An 11,956-nucleotide genomic window follows, 5' to 3' on the forward strand; every position below is an offset into this window, starting at 1 on the left:
ATTCGGCCTTAAATATAATTAAATAAAATTATTGAGAGAGAAGAGGACTAGTAAAGGCGCAAACAATTAAGCATGATACACCCCTAAAAGAATAATGTTTCAAAACCATTTGATCCACGGAATACCTTTCGTATGGAACATCTCCTGGTGCACTTTTGCCATGAGAGTATGTAATATTTTATATATCATAACCATAAACAATTAAGCATGATACACTCCTAAAAGAATAATGTTTCAAAACCATTTGATCCGCGGGATACCATTCGTATGGAACACCTCCTGGTTCACTTTTGCTATGACAACATGAATCACTGCTTCTATGTGCGTTTGTCATTCCACCTTGAGGTGACTTGATCTAATTCCAGGTGGGGCTACAGCAATATATCATTTGAATGTTTGTTTCCTTAATTCTTTCCGTTTGAAACAAGAGGATAACTTGTGAAATTCCATTGCTAGCTTTGTGTGAAAAACTTTGGCTGTTTGAGGCCAACAGCGTATGCTGTTGAGAAATTTTTTGGAAATGCAACGTTGTCATGATAGGGTAAATATTGCCCCCTATTTTCTTCTATTAAAAATATAGACATGAGCGAGAATGGATTAACGTGTTCAGCCTAAAAATGCTTTCAACAGCATAGATTGTTGGCCCCCAATAGCGTGGTGATGGTTTTCTAACGAATAGTTCCCACATGAATTGTCGTGTCCAAAGCTCAAAACGAAGTTTTTTTGTGGAGAGACCCCCGCCCGGGCTTGTCAAGTTTTTTTATTGGACTAAGGAAATTTCTTTCTTTAGTGGTGTTTGTTTAGTTTATTTCCCTTGTTTTTCTGTTTGTTTTCCTTTGTTGTAAGGTGTTTCTTGACTATCAAAAAAAAAATCTTGTTTAGGAGTATGTTTTCATCCATTAACTGTATAATTTCTATATTCAAAATTTGTTTTCAAACCTTTTTTTTTTATTGGGAGAATTTCAGTTTAATACCCTAAACTTTGGGGGTAATTTTCAAAACACGTCACTATAATATCCAAACTTTCAAAAACTGTCAATTTAGTGTAAAACCGCTAACAGGCGTTAAGTGGCATGTGAAATGATACAAATGCCCTTTGGATGCCATTTAATTTTCTTTATAATGACCTTTGTGAAAATGACACAAATGACACGTTTTGAATTTAGCTTGTCTTCGTGGAATTCAGCTAGCAAAAAAGCTTTTCCCTGGTCCTAAATGATAACCAATCTTTGATCCAGGCTTTATCTTCTAAAGACATCTCTACTGTTCAAGATGCTTTCTTTTTTTTTTTTTTGTAAAAATATTCTAGCTGAGTGCGAGAACACTAGTGTTTCTTTTTTCCTTTGTAAAAAGATGGATATTCTGGATGGCTAATTGGGTGGTCTCAGACCAATTTTAGTGTATTTCAGACAATCATCAATCAAATGAACTTTAATCTCTGTTTACCAAATATATATTAAAGGCTCAATACCTGTTTATATTGTGGCAGCCCATAGGAAACTAGTGAGGTGTGGTTTAGACTCTAGATGTTCTGAGTTTATGAGTGAAGTGTATTAGAGAATAAATTATAAAACCTATTCAAGGACCTCATTTAACAGTTTAAACTTTTAGGTTGAATGGTTTTCTGAGATGATATCAGAGCCACTTTGACCAAGTGGTCAAGTGTTTGATTCTTGTCACCCCCATTATAATTAATTAAGTTTCTGTACAAGGTATGGGAAAATTTTAACAAACCCCATAAATACATGAAAATGCATATTTTGATAATTTGTACAAAGGAGTAAATTGATGTTAATATGGGTGATAAAACCCCTAGACAACAAGATGGTGAAAAATAAAGAAAAGTGAATAAAAAACAATGTAGAATGGAAGCAATGTACAGAACGGTAGTAGTGATTTTAACCACGTTTGCCATCTCCTGTGAAGAGAAGAAAAATAATCAATTAAGACATCTCGTTCATGTTTTTCAAATCCAGTTGAAGTGACAGGAATCTCAATTCTTTGCCTTCGCAATTTGCAACAACTCTTTTTACTAGGATTGGAACAATTTTACTGATAATGAATATGATCAAGAGTGTAAAACATATATTATATAACTCTCAATTATCATTCTATCTAACTTGGACATATTCATGCTTTTAAGGTATCAATATAACATGCATATTGAGTGTTTGGATACGTTGGACCGAGTGGCCTATGACCCTCGATATATATCATCCTCGACGTGTAGGACTATTCATAGGCCAACAGGAATAAGCACACGATCGATAGAGTATTTGCTCTATGTGGACCAGCATGTACACACAATCAATACATCTTTTTCAATTATTATTATTATTTATTATTTTCCCATAAAATAAAATCTGTTATGACTTATCTCTTTTAAACATGGTCCAGTAGAGTAGTTGTTCATTGAGAAAATATCTCAACAACTAGGGACAAGTGTCTCATCCCAGTGGAGGCTAATTCCAACTGTCTAAAGAGACTTGTGGGTAGTTCCTATCCATTGGAACAAACCCACTAGTCATAAAAGGGTCTATATATAGAACAAAAAATATTGAGGAATGCACTTGAACTACTGAGAACAGTTTTCACTCTCAACATAACATTTTTCACTTTGGGTTGTTGAATAAGTTTGGGCCCTATGTCCAAACTTGTCAAGAGTTCCTGGATTTTCACATTGTATCATCACAACCTTCAGGATACAACCAAATGCTTTTTTTTTTTTTTTTCGAAACTGGTCAGTTGGTCAGTTTTAGGCCTGCTTACTCGCTGACAGTGTCCAACTTCCCAAATCCCTTTTATTTGTTGTATCAGAGCCCCACCAATATGGTATGAAGTATGATATACAGATATTGAATTTATCGTATCAAAATTTTGAACTTTCACTACGAAAGAAAAGAACAACATAAAGATTCAAATAGAAGCGGAAATAAAAGATTGAAAAAATTAGAGAAGATGACAGTCATATAAGAGGACGGGTATCGATAAGGGGCGTTAATATTTTCTCATTCTTATCTCATTATTTATTTGGTAAATTATAATTTCGGAGACACAATGAGTACTACATACTTATCATAAGCTGGCACTAAGATAAGTTACATTTTATTATAGCTTTTGAGGAAACTTTTGAACCAAATTGCCGAACGCTTGGGATATCTTTCCAATCGGTCTTTGTAATCCACATATTCGATACCGTACCGAAGAGTGTAACCCAAAGCCCAATCAAAGTGATCAAACAATGACCATGCAAAATATCCTCTCACATCCACACCCTCCCTACAGAACATATAAAAGTTGCACGAGTTAATTAATAATCTTAAGAGAAGGTATAATTGAATAAACAAGGTCAGTCAAAACTCATAACTGCAAAAGAATTACCAATTTACTTGTTCTAAGGCTGTGTTTGGTTGTTTTATTTGCACTGTTGTAAAAAAGGCTGGTGCAAATTTTGATTTACTTTTTTGGAAGCAAGATGATGATGTGGTGTCCACTTTATATGTTAGAAAATTGAGGTATAGGAGGAAGGTGATGCAAATTTTGCATCAACTTTTTAGATGCAAAATTTACAACATTAATAAATGCAAATGAGACAAAAGTACAAATTTTGTGTCAGGTAGAAATATATATCATAGTTGCAACAAACAAATGCAAAACTGATGAAATGGGTGTAAAATTCCATCGTATCTGGTTAAGATTTGCACTTCAACCAAACACGGTAAGAAGAGTTATAAGAACTGTGAGGTCTATAGCTATAGATTGATCTAGAAAGTATATCCACGGTTTTTGAACACTCACTTGATGGCTCTCAGAAGAAACTGAAAATGCCTACTGTGGTAGTTGATTCTCACGTCATCCTTCAGGGCTTCCTCCATTATCAGCGTGATTTTGTTGGGTTCAGGGATGCCTGAAAGTACACCATTTTTAGTTGCTCTAACAGAAAATCTTGGCTATAAACACGGCAGCCGCTATGTATGTAAAACAAATCGAGCAGTGACTGACTTACGACTTACCATTCTCAGTTATGTATATAACCGGATTCTTGTATCTTGTCTTGGTGTAAATTAGAAGATCATGAATTCCCCGGGGATAAACACTGAGCCAAGATACCGCTGTCTGTCAACTCGTACACAATACGAACGATTTGTATATTAGATTGGTGGAATTCCTGGGGATATCATCAACCCAAATAGTAGGTTGGTTGCAGGAGGACGATAAGAAAATAGGGTCAGCTGAGAAAAGCTGAATTGGACTTATTCCGTCCTGTAACCTGAAACCCAGCTGGTTTGCAGGTCCAGACATGAACAGATTGACATGAAAGAGTTAAATTTCGCATCTTGAGCAATAAAAAGAATCAGTAGCTAATTGAGGCCAGGGAAAAAAACTCAGACCTTTGGACCAATAGGGGTCCCGTTTCGCTGGGCTGTACATTAAAAAAAAAATTAAGAAGCTTGTGTAAGTATATGTACATGCATGGTTCTGTTTTCTCATCTGTAGTAATTAATCTAAACCGAAAACCAACTCCATTAGGGTTTTCTTGTTGAACTTACTAAAGGTATTAACATGATAGTCCGTATTATAGCTTATGTTGACAGTATTGTTAGAGGGAGCAGCATCAGCAGCATAGAATCCAGTGTAGTAGTTTAATCCAAGGAAATCGAATGACCCTTTTACCAGTGCAGATTGCTTTATGGTAAATCTCGGCAGCCGAGTTCCGACTAGAGATCGCATGCTTTTTGGGTAGTCGCCATGGGCCAACGGATCCATAAACCTACAGAAAGCATGAAAATTAAACAGTACTGAGAACCTGAACATTTCTCTTCTAATTGGTGCAACTTGAGAAATGAGTTCAAGTCGAGACTGTTATTATTGGGTGGTTCTTTTGTGGGTTTAGACCCTTTGAGCTGGTTTTTACAGTAGAGTTTAGATATACAACGTGATAACACTTATTACTGTTGCTCTGATTAATTATATATATATATATAAGGAATCCATATGCAAAACTCACCATCCATACGTGAAATCTATGGCTCTCTGGGCAGCAGCAACGTTGCGCTTCTCGTTGCTGAAAGGCACCATCCAGTGACAGACCAGTGTTATTCCAATCTTGCCTTTCTGGGCAGCCTGATACTCCTCCTTGTACAGCTTCACTGTAGCTGCATGAGCGAGAAGCTGATTGTGGCCCACCACGTAAGGCTCGGTAGCGGAATTTCCAGCAGAGCACTTGCTGTTCACCCATCGAGAACAACGGCCTGGGGCATACCTACCCAATGAGTATCCTTGATTGCTGAAGATCGATGGCTCATTGAAGGTAATCCAGTGCTTCACCCGGTCACCAAATTCTTTAAAGCAGAGCTCCGAGTAGTCCCGAAAATCCTCACTGCATTATGAGTTCCCACCATATTTAATCGGTTTGATCAAGAACAAATCTCCACGGGATCGAGACTTCAGTACGACTGATGGGTTATAGCTATTACAATTTTTAGTTTCTTAATTCATCAATTCATCAGCAGGTTAATTGATAAGGGGAAACGAATTGCTCACATGATCTTAGAGCTCAAGAAACCACCGTAGTCATCTTCCAAAGCTTGCGGGAGATCCCAATGAAAAAGTGTCACAAAAGGTTGGATACCTATGAACGAGAGATACGTACGTACCCATGAGCTAGAGACGAAATAGATAGATAGACAGATACATGGAGAGAGAGAGAGAGAGAGAGAGAGAGAGAGAGAGAGAGAGAGAGAGAGAGAGAGAACCATTCGATAGAAGTTCATCGATGAGACTGTTGTAAAATCTTATGCCTTCTTTGTTTACTCCCCCACTCAACTTCCCATCTGAAGCTTAGAAAAACAAAAGATATTAAGATATAATCCTGTATGATCATATGCGATTAAGAAGAAAGGTTTCCTATCTAATAAGATCAAGTAGACGGTCCCACCAATTTCTGCCAAGTGGAGGAATCCTGTGGGCGATCTGATCTGTTCATTGAATAGGGGGACCCAAGTGATTAGTCCCCAGTCCACATCAGTTCTATACCCACCTCTTGTGGGACCGGGTTCAATCAGACTGGCCCATCCAAGTAGGACCGGGTTCAATCAGAACCAAGGCCCTTCTGGAGTCACTTAAACCCAATAATTACCAAAATTCATATAGGTTGAACTGCCGGTTGAGCTGGTAAACCAGGAACTTGAGACCCTTTTTGGTCTTAATAAGATGGAATTTCTCCCATAAAAAAGAGAGGGCAATCAGAAAAACTACATACCCCAAGAAAAAGAGGGCCAAGTTACAAGTGCAACATTTATAGCGCTGATGTGCATTAGAATGTAATATATATGAATTGTTTGAGGAGATTGTGTAATACAAATAGATTAACGGGTCCAGATGCCAAAATAATAATCGAAACCAATATCTTACTAGGTAGGAGTCTCGGCCACGAGATGGAGAGCCTAAAAGCATCCATCCCAATTTCTTTCATCATGTCAACATCGTCCTGCACAATCAATAAAACCCTTTTCAGTTATATATATATATATATATTATCAAATGTCCTTACAAGGTAGATAGCAAGAAGCTTCTCTTGTCCTTCTCAGATATATCTGATAACTTTTCTTGGGTCGTGGGTCGGTAGGCAGTAGGCTTCCATTCTTTTCTTCTTGGTGTGATTTAATTTCATGCCTCTTCTATGATTGTAAAGCCAGGATTTTAGTGGTTGAATGGAATTTGCTTGAGAGCTTTTCAGGAAAAAAAATGTAGCATTACTTTGTTTTATAAGGACTACTATATCTATATCTATATCTATATATATATATATAGATATAGATAATATCGTAGGCGATTGTTGATCACTTGTTAAAGGGTCCAAGCCCATTGAACTGTATATGTTTGAAATAGGGATAGGTGGGCGTCTTTGGTACCGGAATTTTTTTAGGCATTTTGTCACGTCAGTATAATATAGGGGTTTTGTTTTTTCCCTCACATTTTTTCTTTTTGTTTCATTGAAAACTAAGGGTGTCAATTGACCTGATTTGGTCCAATTTGATTCCATTACAGATGGATTAGGTTCAATCCAATCTGATAAATACTTTTGGACCAGTCTAATTCAATGTTTAGACCGTCTAATCTGTTCAAATTAGTTTTAATTTAGATTGGTTCCATCTTAAACCTGGTCCATTGACACCTCTATTCTTATCTTCTATCAATAGATCAAATATTGATTCAATTTGATCCAATCTAATTAAATCCTTTACGGATGGATCAGGTCCAATCCAATCCAATAAATACTTTGAATCATTATGTCTGAACTGGTTCAATTTAATATGCTATTAGTCCGTCCAATCCATTCAAATTGATTTTAACTTGAACAGATTCAACCCGAAAGCAACCCATAGACACCCCTACACAGAACCAAAACCCGAATTTACTTTACCAAATTCTAAGACGTGACCATTGTCTAGAAAGCAGCAATAATACCAGGCATTACCTTACTTTGCATCTCCAGTCCCCACTATAAGGTTTCAAATAATAATTTAATGCCAACCCAACCCATGAATGGTGCCTATTATTTGTGAAGGCTATAATTACTGATTCTTTAACACATTTTTTGTAAATACAAACAAGGTTAAATTTCGGAAACCTAAATGAAGTTTGAATGTTGAGGGATGATCTGACCAAGGTTTAAAATATCGATACAGGCCAATATGCCCAGCGTATCAACCTGCATCAATACTATTTTTTATGTTTTTTTTTTTTCCAAATAGGATCAAAGAGGTCGGTTTAAGGCTGGTCTACCCTTTGAACCACTTACCGTCTCAAAACACCCCTTATAGGGGCGTATCGAAAAGGCTCTAATATGGTATGTATCAACCAATACGAGTCGATACTTGACAAAATTTTGATCTTGGATCTGACTCAACTCGTTAAAATCCCTATTTCAAGGCAACATAAACCCAATTGGGTAGTTTCTGGGTTTATTCTTCAAAGTCATTGCATCACATGCATTTTTGGGAAATACAAACAAGTGGTTTGAATTAAAAAATAGGTTGGATTGTCCCAAATGCACGCTGAAATGTGCTGTGGGGCACATGTGGGGTGCACTCTATGGGAAGCCAAGTCCTGACTCCCTTACTTGTTTTAGGCATGGGTTGGGGTTCACCATGGTAACACGTTATGGGTTAACTTTGGCGGTTGGGGCCCAATAGCATAAGCTGTTGAGACGGTTTCTGGGTTGGGCACGTTCTAGGCAGTTCACCTATTCACGTTCATGCTTTGGTTTTTAGTCAAAATAAATTAAGATGTAATTATTAATTTACTCATTCTCATGGTATTTTTTAAGTTTATTTTTTTATTTTTTTATTTCTTTTATTTCTTTTGAAGGACTACACAATGGTAGTAGCCCATCCCCCACCCAAGGTGCAAGCGGGATTCGATCCCAAGTCTCCACTACGACCAACAAGAGACCTTACCAACCAGCTGGTTGGTATCTTACTGACAGTTTTGGTGTGAGATTTTTGGTTTATTGGTGATGGCATGGTTTTGAAACTGTTGTTGACCTAGGCAGTCAAACAATAGGACCCAGGAACCAGTCACTTATCCGATTCTGTTTACTATCCGGACCGAATTTTCTTAAAAAACCGTTGAATTGATCAATAAATCATTATCACTGATGGTTGAACCCATTCAACCCAGTGAATGGTTCAGAATTTAACAAAAAATTAAAATTTTTTAATAATTAAAATCACCAAAAAAATCAAATATTCGTAATTATCTTGATCCAAATACACCCCGCTTGAGAGAGAGGGGGGCTTAAGATAAACAAGATCCAAATCCACATTAAGGGGCTGTTTTTTATCGATTGCGTTTAACTGATGAACATTTTGAATGAAGTTGCTTCGAAAAACAAGGAAGAATAATCACCTTTAAACATTTTTTTACAACTCAACACCATTAGGCACCACTACATGTGCCAAACAGTGAAAAATCATCCGAAGTTTCATTTTCAAAACATTGCATAAACAAGGCTCACCGACATCCGGAACACTCTTTATTTATAGAAAACAAATGAGGGAGTTAATTAGTTATCATATTGTATTAATACATGTTTTTTAGACAATTTGATGGGGGCATAGTTTGCTCCACCATAAGAAACAAGAAGGAAAATCGAGCAAGTATTATTAAAAGAGGGAATTAATAAGCAAAGATCAACGGCTCACCTTATACCGATGGTAAAAATCGATGGCCACGTCTCCATTGCTACCATCCTTGATCCTATCTGTCGCATCACCATAAAATCTATCAACAGTTTTGTATGATTTGTAGTAAATATTTGCTTAAAATTTACTTATCAGAAAAGAAAAAAACATTTGATTAAAATTTACGTGATTAAAATCTATCAACAGTTTTGTATTGACAAAATTAATGGCTTTTGACAAAATAATAGTTTTGGGTAAAACAAAACCAATCACTTGACCGATTTCTAGTTTTTCCGATCCGATCATCCAGTTCAATCCAATTTTAAAAACCATGATGGTAAGCTATGGAAACTCCAAGAGAGCCTTACTTAACTTGATAGCCTATGCCTTTACTGTATCAAGTACACCATCAAAAAAGACAATCTTATACATCATCCATATCTCTCTCTCCATTTTTGCACTTGCCGCTCAATCACTTTATCCATGGAAGAGGACCCAGCAAGCATGAAAGGGAAGGGCCAAAGGACAGCGATGGTTCAGGAGAACGCTTAATTAATAAAAAGCTTTGTCCGTATGCAAAGCATTCATGTCATAGAGTGTTTGTCCAGTGAAGTCAATTTTAGGAAACATATCATATAATTAAGGCCTATGGGTGTCAATGGACCGGTTTTGGACCATTCGACAATTAATTGAACGGATCAAAAAGATATAGTGGATTGGATCAATCCAATCCAATATATTTATTAGATTGGATTGGACCTGGTTTGTTAGTAATAAATTTATATTGAATTTAGTCGGATTAAGCTAATATTTGATCCATTCATATAAGATAAGAATATGTGTCAATGGACCAGCTTTGTATTGAAACCAAACTAAATTAAAATGAATTTGGATAAATTGGATGGTCTGAACATTAAATTAGACCGGTTTAAAATGGTCTAAATTATTCATTGAATCGGATTGGACCTGGTCCATTTGCAATGGACTCACATTGGACTGGATCGGATTGGACCAAATCCAGTTCAATTGACACCCTTACATATAATGTGCTTTTGAAATGCATGTATCCAGTAAATTAAAAAAAAAAAAATTAAGATATTATAAGTGTGTCACCTTCCACGAATGCATTAATAATACTAAATTCATGGGCTCATTTGATTTGCAAGAATAGGGGTCTAGAATTGGAATCAGAATGGTCTGTTTCAATTTCAATCATTTGGCTGGGCGAAAATTAGAATCCATGCAATTCCCATCTTAGTGGAATGGAATTTCTCTATTTGGGGGCATGGCCATTCCCTCCCCCTTTTTTGGCAATGAGATTCCACTCCATTTTATTCCAATTCCAATTTCGGTTCCAGCCTAAACCAAACAGATGCGATCCCATAAACCATTTTGATTCTAATTTTGAGGGATTTTGACTACAATTCCACCAGCAAGTCAAACGGACCCTAAGGTTCAAATGACTATGAATATGCACAGCATAAATTCATAGATTATTCCAAATGCAAAGTACCATTAAAACTAGTAATTTTAAATATTAAGGTTTTAAAGAAATTAATTAAATGATAATAGTTCTGGCCATTTTTTTTAATCATAGGCAGCGGTCTGTTACAACTTGTGAAAGATGATATATGTTTTGTTTTCGGTTTCTTCCCAATGTATCTCTGCGTCTCCCTCTCCGGACACAACCCATATAGAGTCGGAGTAATTAGGAGAGAGGTTCAGGACACAAACTATTTTCATAGAATAAATGTTTAATAGGACCAGAGCCGATCGATCCCTTCCGATCAACTCATTATGTGGACTGTGGAGATCTCTTAGAACGGGTCAAAAAAATTTTCTCGAGCATATATAGATATATTCAGAAAGACAGAAAGTGATTCTTTCCATGAGAGAGAGAGAGAGAGACCTGGGTATCTGTGAGTGAAAGTATCCCATATACTTGGGCCTTTCCCTCCTTCCTTGGCTGCACCTTCGTACTGAATCAAACAGGGAAACAAGAACACGAGAAACAGAACAAACACAAATTTAGATTTAGAATTCCAATACAACACAGAAGCTTGTTAATCATCCATAGTAGATTAGTAGATGAACATGAGTAAACCTGGAAAGAAGATGAGGCGGTGCCGAAGAGGAAACCCGCCGGGAAACTGCTTCGATTGGTTGAATTTGAAGCGAAGTCATGACTTGCTACAACACCCCCACTACGAGACGACGGCGAGCTAATCAGGAGGACTATGAGGCAGAATACCAACATTTGCTGCGACTGAGAACCTTGAATTGCCATGGCTGGTTATATAGTTTTGGGACTTGGTGCTCACTGCTCAAGGCGGTCTTTCTATCGCCTTTTTATAACTACAGAAAATTTGGACATATGAAAAACAACGGTAAAGAAATATTCTTCTTATTCTTCTTTTTTTTTTTTCATTTTAATGATGGTCTGTGGTAAAGAAGTATTCATTTACTAAACTACAATGAGTACGAAATTGCTGATTCACCAAAAAAAGAAAAAAAGAGTATGAAAAGCCTCTAACTAATTTTCTAATTTAATCTTTTCTATACATTGACGAGTAGATCCATGTGGTAAGTATACCTACCAAAAAGTATTCTTTCAAGTTTGAATAAGTACATGGGCTACCCCATTTGGGGTTGAGTGTTGAGGGGGTCACTGGGTCAAGGGGATGGGGGATGGCGGGTGTTGGGTTGGGCCCATAGATTGTGAACAGTTGTTTTTTCATACTGGGCCCAAAGAAATTGCCTGTTTTTTA

At 36.8% G+C, this 11,956-nt stretch overlaps 1 protein-coding gene across 1 annotated transcript; it reads right to left on the bottom strand.

Moving 5' to 3' along the window:
- Positions 1-2,984: 2,984 nt before the first annotated feature.
- On the bottom strand, positions 2,985-11,589 carry LOC148847030 (beta-glucosidase 12-like). Its single transcript, XM_088948373.1, has 12 exons — positions 11,293-11,589; positions 11,098-11,167; positions 9,210-9,268; positions 6,415-6,490; positions 5,757-5,834; positions 5,545-5,632; positions 5,009-5,380; positions 4,551-4,771; positions 4,392-4,423; positions 4,014-4,116; positions 3,799-3,907; positions 2,985-3,279 (listed from the first exon to the last, which is right to left on the bottom strand). The coding sequence occupies exons 1-12, from the start codon at positions 11,473-11,475 to the stop codon at positions 3,099-3,101; spliced, it is 1,572 nt and encodes a 523-aa protein (XP_088804499.1). The 5' UTR covers positions 11,476-11,589; the 3' UTR covers positions 2,985-3,098.
- Positions 11,590-11,956: the final 367 nt, after the last annotated feature.

The sequence above is a fragment of the Nelumbo lutea genome, chromosome 6 (genome assembly GCF_056320005.1).
Source record: "Nelumbo lutea isolate HS-2025 chromosome 6, American lotus-T2T, whole genome shotgun sequence".
NCBI classification, from domain to species: domain Eukaryota; kingdom Viridiplantae; phylum Streptophyta; class Magnoliopsida; order Proteales; family Nelumbonaceae; genus Nelumbo; species Nelumbo lutea.

Bases quoted from the DNA above. Each gene is read 5' to 3' on its own strand.
- LOC148847030 (XM_088948373.1), bottom strand. From the start codon at position 11,475: ATGGCAATTCAAGGTTCTCAGTCGCAGCAAATGTTGGTATTCTGCCTC. The intron at 5,835-6,414 runs GTAAGATATTGG...TCTAAGCTTCAG, and splicing joins GTGGCCGAGACTCCTACCTA to ATGGGAAGTTGAGTGGGGGA. The intron at 3,908-4,013 runs GTAAGTCGTAAG...GTGTACTTTCAG, and splicing joins TATATACATAACTGAGAATG to GCATCCCTGAACCCAACAAA.